This window comes from Cibotium barometz, chromosome 35 (genome assembly GCF_041138505.1).
Source record: "Cibotium barometz isolate CiBa-2024 chromosome 35, ASM4113850v1, whole genome shotgun sequence".
NCBI classification, from domain to species: domain Eukaryota; kingdom Viridiplantae; phylum Streptophyta; class Polypodiopsida; order Cyatheales; family Cibotiaceae; genus Cibotium; species Cibotium barometz.
The window spans coordinates 3,588,022-3,603,970 of NC_141080.1; the positions used below are offsets into that span (position 1 = coordinate 3,588,022).

General features: G+C 42.3%; 1 protein-coding gene across 1 annotated transcript in view; it reads right to left on the reverse strand.

Moving 5' to 3' along the window:
• Window positions 1-4,445: 4,445 nt before the first annotated feature.
• LOC147618065 (uncharacterized) overlaps window positions 4,446-15,949 on the reverse strand; it is a 105,280-nt gene continuing 93,776 nt past the window's right edge. Inside the window, exons 23-31 of the mRNA XM_086775309.1 lie at window positions 14,686-14,902; window positions 14,382-14,594; window positions 10,252-14,261; window positions 9,564-10,104; window positions 8,812-9,456; window positions 8,228-8,717; window positions 7,893-8,139; window positions 7,138-7,278; window positions 4,446-7,040 (exon numbers count right to left, since the gene is read on the reverse strand). Coding sequence (XP_086631435.1) covers window positions 4,506-7,040; window positions 7,138-7,278; window positions 7,893-8,139; window positions 8,228-8,717; window positions 8,812-9,456; window positions 9,564-10,104; window positions 10,252-14,261; window positions 14,382-14,594; window positions 14,686-14,902 — 9,039 coding nt within the window. The 3' untranslated portion in view covers window positions 4,446-4,505. The remainder of the gene's footprint in view (window positions 7,041-7,137; window positions 7,279-7,892; window positions 8,140-8,227; window positions 8,718-8,811; window positions 9,457-9,563; window positions 10,105-10,251; window positions 14,262-14,381; window positions 14,595-14,685; window positions 14,903-15,949) is intronic.

A 15,949-nucleotide genomic window follows, 5' to 3' on the forward strand; every position in this document is an offset into this window, starting at 1 on the left:
AAATCGTGTTAGTTAGACAAAAGATTATCTTATTCTTTTCTAAACTGACAGTTCGGTAGTCCTTACTGACAGTTCTGAGCCACGTTTCCATATTTTATTATTTTTGAGGTCTTTTAGGAGAGAAATAAATCGAAAAATAGTGAATTTCTTACAGGGCCCCAAAATGAGCTCCCTTTTTCCCTAATGTTGCTTCGTGTTGCTTCTCTTCTTCCTTAATTGCCCATACTTGTTCCTTGATAACCTTGAGCTCTTCTATCATGGATGGCTGAATTTCACCTTCTTCAAGTCCACCATTTGCCTTAGCCTCTGCAAGCTCCCTCTAAAGAGCTGAAATTACGCCTTTGAGCGGGTTGACTTTCCCGTGAACGTCTTTGATTTCTGCTATGAGGTCCTCCTTCTCCTCTTTACACCGCTTACCCTCATTGAATACCATTTGGAGAAAGTTGGCTTTCTCCTTCCACCATCCCTCCATCTCCGCCTTCCATTCCTTTATCTCCTTTTCCACATTTATTATCCTCTTGTTTGTGACCATAAAGGTCACCTTCGTCGAGTTGCACAAGGGGGAAGCCATGGAAGAAGAGAGAGAGAGAGAGAGAGAGAGAGAGAGAGAGAGAGAGAGAGAGATTGCAGATATGAAATTCAAAAAGTGCAGCCAAACCCTAAAACGCAGATCTGCAAGCAGTGTAGAAGGAGAGAGAGAGAGAGAGAGAGAGAGAGAGAGAGAGAGAGAGAGAGAGAGAGAGAGAGAGATTGCAGATGTGAAATTCAAAAAGTGCAGCCAAACCCTAAAACGCAGATCTGCGCCGAGCAGTGTAGGAGAGAGAGAGAGAGAGAGAGAGAGAGAGAGAGATTGTAGATATGAAATTCAAAAAGTGCAGCCAAACCCTAAAACGCAGATCTGCGACGAGCAGTGTAGAAGGAGAGAGAGAGAGAGAGAGAGAGAGAGAGAGAGAGAGAGAGAGAGAGAGAGATAGAGGGGTCAAAAGGCGAGGTGCAGGCAGGCAAGAAGGCGCACAGGCAGGGAGGAGGAGAGGGAGAGATGTGGGCAATGTGAGGGGGGGGGGGCGCAGGGCAGGGGAGGGGGAGGGCACAGGCAGGCAGCGGGGAGAGAGAGCGAAGGGGGGCGAGGCATGCAGCGGGAGAGGTGGGCGCAACGGGAGGGGGGGCACAGCGGGAGAGGAGAGCGAAGGGGGGCAGCGGGAGGGGGGCCGCATTGGGAGAGAGAGCGAAGGGGGGCGAGGCAGGCAGCGGGGGGGGTGGGCACAGCGGGAGGGGGGGAGGGGGCAGCGGGGGGGTGCAGTGGGAGAGGAGAGCGAAGGGAGCAGCGGGAGGGGGGGCACAGCGGGAGAGAGAGAGAGAGAGAGAGAGAGAGAGAGAGAGAGAGAGAGAAGCAACGGAGAGATGTGAGATGGTTGGACGGAAAGGAGAGGAAGAGAAGAGGGCAAGAGAAAGAGATGGTAGTAGAGAGACATGAGAGTGGGAGAGGGCAAGAGAAACATATGGTAGGAGAGAGATGGAGAGAGAAAAAAAGACTAAAGGGAGAGCGAGGAGCAACGGAGAGATGTCAGATGGTTGGAGAGAGATAGAGAGAGAGGAGAGGAAGACAAGAGACGATTGGAGAGAGAACAAGGAGATACGAGAGTATATTAGAGGAGAGAGAGAGAGAGAAGATACAAAGAGATGTGAGACAATTGGAGAGAGAGAAGAGAGTGCTAGAAGAGAGGCAAAGATACGGTAGGAGGGAGAGAGATGAAATGATATATTAACGTCTCAAAGAGACCATAATGGCCTATGAGACCAAAACTAAGTACATCTGAAGTTCGCGTCTCAACAAAGAGAACAACCAAATGAGAGAGAGAGAGAGAGAGAGAGAGAGAGAGAAAACGAGGAGCAAGGTTGGTGCTGGAGGGAGTTGGGCTGGGAGGTGGTAGGCGGAGATGGTGGTGGGAAGAGTTAGAGAGAGTTCAAAGTAGAGAGGGTAACCACGAAAAGCTCCCTCCACAGTGATCATCCCCCTCAAGGTGGTCACATAATGCACTTTTATGAAGTTCTACGATTTAGCAAATGCGATTTTTTTAACAAACACTAGACTTTGTTAGCATAGTTCCAGCTCATGGCATGAAAAATCAAGTTTTTTTCACATGCAAAAATTGATGACCCTATGTTTGAGACGCTAAGGGGTTTTGGATCAAGTACATCTAGGTTCTAGATGTGAAAATCCATGGATAATGAAAACTAGATGTGAAAATCCATGGATAATGAAAACTATACGTTTTTCACATGAATAAAGCATAAGTTTTTTTAATGTTTGTGTATAAGATGTGTCAAATGATGATCCAAGAGGATCTCTGATGTATTGTAATAGGTGGAATTCATCTTTCTTCTGAAGAAGATATAGAGTGGTTTGAAGGGAATTATGAAGGAGTATAAGATGACATGTCATTCTAACCAGATGAATCGACTTCATTTCCATTTGTTAATAGAGATGGTCATGTTTACCCAAAATAAACAACTTATTTATCCAAGAGGGCCTTCGGTATTTATCTTTTTACAAAGGGGACAACTTTTTCTAGGGCTACTATTTTGCATGTATAGTTTATGGCAAAATTGAGGAAACTAATCTTAGCCCCAACTCCAACAAAACTAAGATTGCCCGATACTTGCATTTTCTATATCAAGGTATTCCTTCTGTGCCAAGCCCAGTACCTCCTCTGACTATTGCATCAAGATAAAAGGAAACACTGTAATTTAAATAAAGTCAAGATTGGTAGTGGTAAGGTTGCCAAAGCTGAAACAACTAGCGAAGGATATAGCTGTAGCATGCAAAAGCACCAAAGACACCACAGCCTAGAGGTGGTAAATGTAGGAGAGAGGCAGAAAGGCCAATCAGACAGATAGGAGCAACATCTTTTACTTTTTCATAGAAAGTTAATGATGCAGAGCTGGTTCAAGTAGCCTGCAAATACATTGGGTAGTGTGTGACCCAAGTGGCAGAAGCACTTGCAAAGGCGGAACTATTCTCTAGAGATCCAACTTCAACGAAAACTCTAGAAGGCACGACCAAGGTTCCAACAGGTTAAGTGCCTTAGAATCAGAACACTTGGCATTGAGGCAAACAACCGAAGCCTCTGGAGTATGTAGATGTGCTACATAAGTATATAATACTTTAGCTATAGAGCTTGATGTATATGAACTTAAGTGCAACTTGTATGCATGGTTGTTAAACAATTTAAAATGTTGACTACCTATAGAAGTAAAATCCTAAAGATGATTTTGGAGGATCTGATGGTGGTGGCGGTATCGGATCCAAATGTGTCCGCGTCCATTCAAAATCTAGACTCTAATTACCACCATGATCCCAGTAGGACCTACCTTAGGTTCAACCACACCCACCAACAATGACAAAGGAAAGCAAATAGTTAATACACCACCAGTATCTCTGGAGATCAGGCTAAGCACATAAAAGAATTAACCCTTTTAAAAGAGCATTATTTAGGGTGAAGGAGCTCACTTATGAAAATTTAGCTTTGAAGATGTCATTGAACCAGTAGTAGCCAAAAAAGAATCTAGTAGAAATGATTGAACAAAAAAAGTTGGATGCTGCCACGATTCAACTTCTTAAGAAGAAAAGTTCCATCTGGTGTAGAACGCTTCTCTCTGTCTACTGCTATAGAGAAGCTTAATGATTAATAGGAAGAGTCTATGCGCTAGAAGGAGAAAGATCATAAGGAAGTGGTGGCATTGCAAAGAGAGCATGGAAATACTAAAAAAAGAGAGCTAAATAATTGGTCAATTATGTACAGGTGCTAGAGAGAGAGAGAGAAAACGATGTGTCTTCGACAGCACTAAACAGTCGTTAAAAAAGCACTCTTCAAAGAACAGCCACCACTACCAGCAATGAAATCACTCAATAGCTCCAGTAACTATACCTTTGACCCAAGAAAGGAGTCTGCCACACCTACTACAAACCTTGTCATTGTCCCAAAGCATAAGTATGCCAACTGGAATATCTACTGCAAAAGGATGAAACTTGAAGGACACTCAAAACACATGAATGCTGCTTAAAGTTCCTGCCACAGCATATGATTCCAGGCTCCAACTAGGCCTTAACAGTGTTGAGGGCCCAACAGTGTTCTGGAGAGAGTGGATTTGAGAAAGCGAGTGATGGCACACCTCTGAAGAGCTGAAGATTCAAGAAGAGTGGAATCAATTTTTACAGGGACTCCTAAAGATTGTATCGACTCATCATCCTTTCCTCCCCTACCTTGAAACATGTCAAGAATAGGCATTGAACCTTTTCATCCACATCTGTTTAGCAGGCCAGCAAAAAGCTAGAGGACCTGGAAGACCCTTGTCTATGGGTGTGTTTCATCTTCACAGCATATCAATTTCAAGGCTCCTTTTAAAAAGGTAAGAGCCAGGGCTGGTAAGGATTTAGGAAGACATTAGAAAAGAGAACAGACTTGCATTTCAAACAAAAAATCCACTTCACAAATATAGATGGCTTATATCCAAGGCTGCCATCCTAGCCAAATCCTACCAAGAAGATTAGCATCTGTTGCCTGATCAATCAAACAGTCAACTTGTTCCTGTACGGATTCACAGAGGTTTCCAGCAATGCGAGCACGCAAGTTACGGTCTGGGTGGCCCCGGACAATCATCTCTAGGTCATGCATGTATGGCTTGCCTGCGTGAACTGATGAGTGAAGCTCAGCTATGGTGATTTCTGCAGGATTCCAAAGATCAAGCTTACGATGGGCAAAGTCTACTTTTAGTGCTACATGCTGTTGTTCATAGGTCGCTTGTCCCTCGAGTGCCGCTGTTCTCCTTCCTTGAGGAGCTCCACTGTTCCGCCAACTAGAGGTCTTCATAGCTTCTGCCTTCCAGTCAACTAAAGGTTCCTTAACAAATACATCCATGACAGCAGAGATGATGTCTTTGCTGTTGCGCAATGCACTCATTACATTGATCATATCATTCCGTAGCAATCCAACAGCATCTTGAGGAAGCAATACATTGGTGAATTGACGGGTCATCCTAAAGGGAATCAGCTCAGGAACTGGCAACAAAATCACCCCCGTTCCAAAGCTGTAGCCAAAATCAATGGGGACAAGAGAGCCTCCCTTCGTGTCAACCAGAATGTTTGCCAAATGTCTGTCACCAACACCAGCAACATAGCCACAGATGCTCAGCACTGCAAGACTGCGTTGATACTGTGCGCGAAGTGCTAGAAAAGACTCCGCACTTGTGGTCAACTTGAATAAACCATTTCGAAGAGTATCCCATGGTATGCCAGAAACAAAGATTTTCATCTTGTCTGCCACCTCATTGAATTCAACTTTGGAATACATCTTTCTATAACAGTCCACCACATTTTCTGATCCCCCTCTTTTTTCAAGCCATTCATGATATTTTATCCTTATATTAGAGATGACCTCACCGGGTGCAGCCTTTCCAGGCAATCCCAATGATGGTAACGTACATGCCAGTCCATCTTTGATTATGTCATCCAAGGCACGTGTATTCTCAACAAACTGAAGCAATCCACATTGCCGGGATACAGGAATGACTGCATAAGTGCGAACAGAAAGCTTTCTTCTTGAACAACTTGGATCTCTGTTCAAAATGGAGTTCATCACCTCAAACAGCTGTTCTATTCTCTGATCCAGCCGCAAATCTTCACCTCCTTTTACAATGAACTTATATTCTAGCTCATCAGATGCTCTCACTTTCAAGACTTTGGGACGCTGCTTGGAGTTTAAAGAAATTATTGTCTGATCAAAGCTGACAACTTTTACATGGGAGCTTGGATCTGGCTTCTGGAAACCATTGTAACTTCCAAACATATCAATCATGCTGATTGCTAGGCCAGAAGTTTCGCCAGATAATATGTCCTCCTGTGAAGACCACACGTCCTTGAATTGATCAAAGTCAGCCATCCATTTAGAAAATGAGTTTAAACTCAAGCTACCAGCCTGCAGGTTTTTCATGGCCTTCTGTAAGTTTGCCATTATGGCACCAGTAGCTTGTGTGAACTGCTTCTCATTCATTAAAACATGTTGCCCTACAGCATCAATCACTGGCTTGGAGTATTCTCGAGCAAATTTCAAATTATATTCTCCTGAACGACGACTATCCTTCATCATGGATTTTACATCTAAGCAGTCGTCGATCAAATTGTGGAAATATCCTTTGGCTTTTTCCTGATTGCCACTTTCCAAGAGATTTTTCACCCAAGAAAGCCCATCCCGTAGCCGTTGTTCTGGGAAAGTCAGATCTTCTAAGCTCCTAACCAAGCTCTCTAGGATAGAATTTTTCAGAATGGAGTCCAGGTGCCTAGCTCTATCACAACCCACAGGACCAAAATCTAGCTTGCTCACATTATATGAGAAGTAAATTGCTTGGGGATACATTCTGGAAATATCCTCCAGAATAGCAACAAAACACTCTCCATCTTTATCAAGGCCAGAAAGCATCTGTGGTATCCAGGGAATAAAAAGCCACCTGGCTACATCTTTGGCAGCAGACACAAATTCTTTGCATGTGTCCCTGTACTGCCCTACAAGTGTTAGCACCCTTGCAATACCATGATGTGCTTGAACAGAGTTGTCTAATTGCACAGCTTTCATGATGTTCTTCACAACCAAACTTGGGTAGGTAGATGCCGCTGGTAAATTTGTCGTGTGGCTACCTCTTTGAATTGCCTCCTGGATTTGAGGTCCCCATCTTGCACCCTCAGCAGACTTAAGGAGTTCATCACAGAAGAAAGCAAACCTCAATACAGACTTTGCCAATGTACGAGATGAGACTTCTATTCCACCTTCCATTTCATGTAGCCCGACACTGAAGGCAGCAAATCCTGATCCTAGCTGGCTTAAGCACATGTCAATGGATTCAACGTCTGCAAAAGTTCGCGGAGTCACTTTCACAGTAAGCCAACCAAGCTGGGCATATGTACGTCCCTCCAGCAGCTTCAACCCACTTTGCCATTGCTTTTGTTCATGATGTTTATGTGAGGTGCTGCTAATGTAGCTTAGGACCTGTAAACCAAACAAGTGATTAGGTTAACAAGATATAGTATATGGAGAGACTTAAAAACCTATCTTTCAAGATACAGGAAGAAGATCAGAAGTGAACCTGCTGAAGCATGTCAATGGCCTTATGTGGATCCGTACCACTAACACGATCTGCTTCAAGACAACGCAGCTTAATTATAGTTTTGTATGATCCAAAATCTAGCTTTTCTTTCCGCAATGCCACAAACTGGTTCATAAAGCCCTGCCAGAAATGCAACACAGCTAGCAGGTGAAATGACTCCTAGAAATAGAGTACAGTAGCTGCACAATCATTCCAAAATATATAAAAAAACCCCGACATGTATTTTGTCACATTCTGCACCACAATTTCTTCATATGCTTCATCCTTTTCTGCATGTTATAGCTAAAGTGAAAGGTTCTTTGAATTGATAGAATTGGACTACACACAACAAACAGCCACAGAGTTCATGCTGTAGACCTTTTTTTGGGCATGTAGTAAGCTTTTTCATTTACAACCTAAAAAGATAGGTCTTATCATGTACAAGTATCCCTGGTGAAGGATTTCTGCCTGCTTATTGCGGTGTCTTCTAGGTGTAATATCCTCTCGGTATGTATATGACCTCACATGCATCACAATTAAAAAGTACAAAATCTAACGTAAGTTATTATAGCAATTAAAAACAAGCTTACTTAGAAAGGGCTACAAGCACCTCCACAGACTAAACAAAAATTGTCAAGTAGTGTGTTTCGGGAGTACTTGGATTGTCCCAATCAAAAGAGCCACAACTATGTGCAAATCATCAAATCTCTGACCCACTTTCAAGTTAAACAAAAAGAAAGGGTATAGTTTCAAACCTTTGCAGCTTCATAGCTTCCTTGTTTCATCAAGCCTCTTGAAGCTGCATAGAAAACATGTGCACGTTCATCGTCAAGTTGGCATGCAAACTTCCCTCCCTCTTCTTCCTTTCCCTTCTCCAAATGGCTATTGAATGCACTCTGCAGCTTTTGGAAAAACAGCAATCTATTTTGCACAACATCATCCCAAGCTTCAGCATCATCCATGGCTGGAGAGGGCCAGCGGTTACTCCATTCTGACATCAATCTGTAATGTTTCAAATTCAGACACTTCATGAGAAATTTTCATACACAAATCCCTACAAAAGAAAGAAAATTCTAAGAAAAACAGAAACCTGGGCCAGTCAGTAAGCTCATTAGTTGCCATATGATCCACGAATTCATTCAATTCAGTTGTTTTCTGAAGCTTCCTTATTTGAAGACGTCTGGCACTAGTTGCTAGAGGATGGAACTCTGCCCAGTGCTTCATGAAGCTTATATAACACTCGTGAATATAGAACCGTGCACGATCAAGTTGGTCATTGGAAACTGCTAAGGTAGCCACTTGTGTGCTAAACTCATTCAAAATAAGATCTTTTTTCCAAGTGTCTTCTGATATCGGTTGCAGAAATTCTGTAAGCTTCGAATGATGTGTAGGCATCTTGATGGCTGCCCTAATAAATAAGCTCAAGTAAGAATCTTGAACTCTAGGCTCCCAGAGCCTCTGTAATGACTCTTCAATTTGAAAGAGAATCTCATCCATGACAGCACGCCAGTTTAATAAGCTGGCAAGACACTGAAGTCTTCGAGTAAACCATAGATCCTGCTCCACCTCACTGGGGATAACTGCCATTCAAAAAAGAAAAGTAAAAAATAGTCATTTTTCATAAGCCCATACCTCCACAGGAATGTTAGAGAACATCGCCAGTCAAGAGGTCACCTGATGCTCCTTCGACTTCATCAAACTGATCAATGGCCTTGTCATACATTTTCAAAGCTCTTACTGATTCACCTCCGAGCTCAGCCTCAAGTGCATGGTGCGTTATACTTGCTTTTGTAAGGTGCTGTTTATAGATTGAAAGTACAATATCACTCTCTCCAATTGATCTATAAAGACTTGCAAGCTCCAACCATGCTTGTTCCAGGGTGTTCGGTTCAAGTGTTGGTTGTCCTCGTGGTCCCTTCTGGCGTTTCCTAGAATTGCCCAGATACTGCCATGGTATATTGTCTCTTAAAATTGCATTTTCCAAGTATAATATACCTGATTGGAAATTGGTGGACTTGATACTAACAGATCCTACTAACTTTGGTTTGATCCAAGAATCCTTGTCTTCCAGGCAAAGAGACAGAGCACAGCTCACAAAGGAGATATTATTCTGAGTTCTCTCAAAGACATTTTCAATTCCTTTGGTGACCAAAGCCTTAAGGTCATGTTCACCGTCCAGGTACTGATCAGGGGAAAGAGCATAAACAGCACGACACAGAACCAGAAGCAATAAACGCGAGAAAATAGGATCTTGTTCCCCTAGTGCAGCCAAAGGGCTGATGATCTCCTCATGCTTGATTTCAATGTCAGGTAGATCTCCTGTAAATCAATAGAGTAAACAAGTGAGAGAACCTAAGGACTGTTAAGATAATGAATATCTATACAAAAGTTGCACATTGAATGTGATCTTCCAGGACATTCTCTACCTATGCGATATCGCCTCAGTATTTGAATTTTGTTAGCTCGTTCTAAAGTTTGTTGTGCAATCCGAGCTTCTCTTCTCTTCATTGTGTTGAATACACTTCTTATTATCTGAGGGCGGGAAGCACTAGGGTGGATTAGTCTTCTCTTGATTGTTGTTGACATATCACCCTGAGAATAACTCCCCTGCATTGTAGTATCTAAGCCTCTTCTACTTTGCCTTTGTGACAATGCAAACAAGGAGCTCTCCCCTTCTCCTAGCGTGAAGGTAGAGGGAGAGCTTTGTCCTTGAGAAAGTCCAAGTGTTTGTGACTGTGACATTGTTGCCCTTATCATGCCAGGATGCTTATTAGGATGTATTTGATCATCATCATCAACATCTTGTATTTGAAGTTGTGATGCAGTTGTTTGAGTATCTAAGAACATTGGTGTCATAGGCAAGGTCCCACTCAGGAGTGATGTGTCGATAGTGTATTCTTTGAATTCGCAGTCAGACAGAGGTGCATTGAAGATAGGCCTCTTGAAATCGACTGCTTCTTCACAGAGCTGTGAACAGAAAAAACAACTCAATTTGCAGCCATTTATTCTGATAGCCTTAAGTAAGTGTTAGGTTGCCACACCACATAATTTATCATACTTGAATCATTATCACATAATCATTTTTTGAAGCCACAGGTTAGAACTTGCATTTACCTTCAACAAAAGGGAGTTTGCTATGTGTACCCAATGGCCTTCAATGACTGGGTCATAAACTCGAGTAATCATTTCAAGGAACCTTCGCCGAGGATCTCTGCTAAGCTGTGTATGCCAAAAGCTTTGCAGGCTTTCCCTTATGACACTTGAATCATCACAAAGGCCCCCAAGCAGGCTGCGGGTTAACACTTCATTTTCATCCATTTTCCTTGTCGTGTAAAGGTAGATAAGAATTTGATAGTAGTGCTTCCGGCATTCAGCACTGTCATGTGAGCTGAATGTTTGATACAACACAGGTAAAACCTGCTCGCTAATGGTTTCCTTTGCTGCATCCTTGACAAGTTCAGCAACCAACTGGAGAGATTTAATTTGAGCAATTTCATCCCTGTGAGTTAGCAGTTTTGACAGAGAGGGTAAAACCATGGTAAAAAGATTGGGAATAGCAGTAGGACATCTGAGAATGATGCTCAGAGAAAGGACTCTAAAGACACCATGTACACGTGGGAGAAGATCAAAAATCATGGAAGAATAACCTTCCAAGAAGGATGGGCAGTGTAGAGTAATTTTGTCCATTATACTCAAATACTGACCGGTTTCTCCTCCTTTGAAAAGCCCAAGAAGTAATTGCTTTAAACCAGTTTCCAAATGTTGTTCATGATGGAGGTCTTTGTGTTGCTGTAAAAGCATGCCCAATAACTCCGCAGAAGCTTCATAAACACCTTTCACTTTGAAGCTCATGTTAGAGAGCAAAGCCTTGACCAGGTCTCTCTCAGACAATTTGGCATCATCATATAATGTGAGCCCTGCTGATGCCATTGCACCCAACAACTGCAGGCCAACAGTTCTATGCATAGCAACTATCTTGTCTGATGAGCTTAGATTCTTTCCTCCTGCAGTCAAGTAAGAAGCGATGATACCAATGTCAAGGGCGACAGAAGCCTTCCACCTTGCTAAAAAGTGCCGTATAATCTCAAGATTGGCTCGTAGGACCTGATTTGATCCATGTGGTGCCACTTCTAGTAGATAATTCACAAACCTTGATGCCACACCTGTATCTGGTGGGGTTGGAAGGCTCCACTCCAAGATAGTAATGCATATATCCCTGACCATGTAGTGAAAGCTTTTTCCACCTGAGCTTTCAGGGTCTCTCAGAAATGGTTGCAAAACAGGCTGTATCCAATGATTCCCAAATGCTGCAAAGATCTTCCTTGCCTTGATGACGATTTTTATAATGAAGAGACAGATATTCATAGGTGTACCAGCACTAGAAAGAGTAGAATGCAGTGCTTTCATCCAATCCGGCATTTCATGGGACATAGACCCTTTAAATTTTGAATGCAGGTGAGAAATTAACCTCAATACCATGTGTAAACAGGGATGCTGATCAAAATCATCTTGATCTGTCATGTCCATCTCAATAAGACCATCTTCAATACCAGGTTGATTCTTTCCGGTTCCATGATGCTCCAAACTTTCTGTTTCTTTCTGAGATTCACCACCAATAAAACTACCTATCAGAGATGGCTCTTGACTGAGAGTTGCACCGATGAGATACTGAGATGATATAGATGGAGAAACCCCATCCATTTTCTTAGAATCCTTCCTTTCAGAGTGCAGATTTCTTGTGACCTCTTGCAATGTTCCAAGTTGGGAGATCTCAACAGGAAAGCTATTATACACCTTCCTACAGTCAATCAGGTGCTGCCAGAGAGGCTTTCCTGCAAAATCCTTGAAGAGAATCGTAAATATTTTTTCCTGATCTTGAGTGCACATCACAATTGCAGCAAGACAATTGTAAGCTTGAACATGCAAATCCCTCCATAGCACACTATTGTCAGGGAATGGATACACTGGAGGGTCATTCTTTGCACGAGAGTCATTTGTAGCTATTTGCATGAGGTGTTGATTCAAGACTAGAGGGGTGATGGTGTCTCGGATCACAGAAGCATTCACTTTCATGAAAAGGCAGGAGATAATCAAATAATTGCATATTTTGACCACAAGATGGTCCTCTTCTTGCTCCATATTCTGCTGCTGATCCAGTTCTAGTTTTTTGGAAATAGCAACGAAGAACCCTTTGATATGTTCTGCAAACCAAGCCACTACAAAGTCCAAAGGTGCTGCATAAAGAATGGGAACCAGCACAAGCTCTATGACAGCCCGCTTTAACGTAGGAACTTTACTTACATCATAAAGTGTTTGCAAGCACATGGTGCAAACAGAGGTCCTCTGATCTCCAATGTTCTCGGCATACTGTTCAAGAGCTTTCACAACTTTCTTTTTGGTTGGTGGTTTACAATTTTGTAAAATGGGAAACAACACTTCCAAAAGTTCTGAATTTCTACTGGAACAGACAGCTTCCAAGAGCCTATCCAGAGTTTGAAGATATGTGGCTCGTTGGGTTGATCCAGGTGGTAAATCAGCTTCTCGCACCAGCAAAGAAGTAGTCACAATGTTCATCAATGCATTTGCAAACCGTTGGGAGAACAGATGTGCACTAGCAGCCTTGAGAAAGTAAGGCGTCAGGGCAAGTGCACTATTCTGTACCACAAGGTTCATGTTTTTGTTTGCAGCATTACAGGACACCAAATTGTCAACAATGCATGATCCACTCAGACAGGAGAAATAGCTATCCACAATAAACTGAAAAGAAGGGTGACTGAAAGACAGCACTGTTTGGCAATCAGAATCAAGTATCAGAAGCTTATGAAGCACCTCCAGAAAGAACAACTTGTCATTGTAAGGGGCATCCGATTTGCAGCAAGGCCTGAGGAATGAAATTTGGTTGACAAACTCATTAAGGAAGCTCCTCATTGTGATCATATTTCCTTCTGTCCTAGCACGAAGGTAGTCGTCCAAGAGTGCACTTACTACTAGCCGTGCTGTGAAGTTTTCAGGGGCCCTTCGCAACAGTAGTGAAAGGCTTTCTTTGTAGGAGAACTTGACTTGCTGAATGAAGACCCTGCGAAAATTCATATAGAAGACACTTCCAACAGTTAAATGGGCACCTTGTGATGAAGTGTTTGACACTGGTGTTTGATCAAAGACCAATTCAAGTAGGTTCTCAACTTTTACACCCAGAGACACGGAGAGAGACAGGATTTCTGCAGCAAATGATTCCAGTATAGTAGGGCAGTCTTTACTTAATGAAAAGACTGTCATCAACAACCTCTCTGCTGTAGAGCAAGACCTCTCCTTGCCCAAAACAGGAAGCAACAATCCTGCAAGTAAAAGTTGCTGGTACCCTCTGAGAAGGCACTTGGCATTTTCCAATCCAAAAGATCCAGAAGATTCAAAGCTCTCACGTGAAATGTTCAGATTACCCAGGTCTAACTCAGGTCTCCCTACCACCAAGTCCTGCAAGCACTGTACCACCTTTTCTTTGGAGGTTGAAGAGCATGTTATCAGCAGTTTCATTACTTTCATAATTAGCCTTGACAAAGTATCACCTTTATAAGATTGGATGTGTTTAAAACCGAGCTCCTGAGGTGATAATAATAGCAAACAGAGAAGCTGTACAAACCCAGGGTCATTGATTGGCACAAGTTTGGATACAACATTGTATCTATCAATGTTATCTGTACTATGAGGCTGGACATCGTCATCCTTTATTCCAAATCCATTGCAGATGGTCTCCTTTGTGAAGCTTAGAAGATACATAACTGCCTTGCATCTAACTTCTTCATAATGCTCAACTTCTGAGGGAGTTAGCAAGCCACTAACCTTTGAATTCTTTGCATTCAACAAGCTTTTCAAGAAGTCTTTGATAGAGGTAGTTACATGATATGTCTTCAAAGCAAGCTCCTCCAGTGGAGTCAGATCTATTTTTAAAGCCCACTCACACCAATGCAGAGATCGACTTAGACATCTCATTGCCTGTTCCAGTTTTTCAGCTGACGACCTGCTATCTTCTTGCAATGAGAAACTCAACTTGGTATTTAGAAGGACAAATGCATGATTGAGTGCTTCAGACTGTTTAAGCGCTTTGAGCCAGCTTGAAGGAGAACCAACTGCACACAAGGATCAGTGGAATGTAAGAACATGATCTAAAATATGACCATTCTCTAGAAATCATCCAAGCTTAAATGCTAAAAAGTGTATGGAAACAATGAGCATGGCAGCAGCCTTACCTGGTAAGGCTTCACATATTGAGCTAAAAAGGTACATACATCTGCTGCGGCATTTCTCTTGAGGTTTTGTAGTTTGTTTGAACAGCCACTCTAGAAAATCATCTATCACTAGGAACATTGTCCTGTCCTTTCTCTTCAGCACCAAGCTAGAGATATTGCGCTTCAATAACCTTTGCAACTCGTCCAAAACTTTGCTTATTTGTTTGACGGTACCTGAGACAGAGAGCAACAAAGCAGAGTCAAGAATACCCAGAGCACGTGGGCAATGGGTGCTTGAGGAAAATTTGCCCAAGAAGAAGCTTACCAATCTGTTCATGGTCAGCTTCTGCAATACGCAAGCTCTTGATGCAGAAGAAGAGAATCTCTAGCAACTGCCTGTCCACAATGGACTTGTTCTCACGCATAACACGATATAATCGGCTACAAGCCATAGCAGAACCTAATCTATGATATGGGTTTGGATGATCCAGACGATTGTACAAGCGGCGCAGCATTGATGTAACGTTCATAAAATTGTCAACCTGTAGAAAGAGACAGAATGAATCATGCAGTTGAAATGTAAAAGTGAAGTTATGCTCTATTTTTTGCCTCTCTTAGTTAACCTTGCTTGTTTTCCTCCCCCAAATCACTTAGTCTTTTGAAGACTATTTTCCTTCTTCCCACATCATAAAAAAGATGCAAGTGATTAGCTACCAGCAGAGCAGGCTACAGCCAATCGGGTACCAAAGCATGGCATAGAGGCCCAAAGTGTATGGAACATGATGGCATTGCGTATGTTTCATATCAAGAGAGGACCATACTATAAAAACTTAGCAATCTTCATAAAGGCAATCTGACAAGAACTGTCCATACCGTGCATGACCCTCACAAAGTTTTCTAGGTCTCACTTCAAACCTAAGCTTCGGAGCTAAGCAACATCAGAGTGCTTGTACAAAGGCTATTGAACATATCATGTTCAGTCTTTTCTCTATCCGGTCTGATCACAAGCCGCACAATCTCTTCTATTTGAAACAAGATCCATGACAGTTGCAGGTCAGTACAGATTGGTTGGAGTGCGAATCCCTGCTTTTACAAGTGTTTGGGGTAACATTATCTTTGTAACTGCATCAACGACTCACAGTTGTCAGGTACGAAACAAAGGTTCGAAAAAACGGTACCGGTACGGGACTTTTAAATTTTGAAAATTAAGTTCGATTGAGGTACGATCCACTTTAAAAAACACTTGAAAAAAAGATATTTGTACACATTTAGAGATGCAAAGTCTAGAGAAGTTGTAATTTGTCATAAACTAGCGCAAAAACTCAAGAGTCATGAACAATGAACACTGAACATGCCATGAATAAGAGTCGTGGCCCATAGCCTACAATAGGAAATACAAAAACGTGTGTTGTGATTAGTCACAACACTAAGAAAAATGTCCTTGATGATCTTTTTTGTGTGCATTAATGCGTCCAAATACTTCTATGCACTCAAAATCACTAGTTCTACGCTCACTTTGACCTAAAAACCACTATGACCTCTTATTCTATAGTTTTGTTTGCACTTTTAGTTCACTAATCACTCTCCTA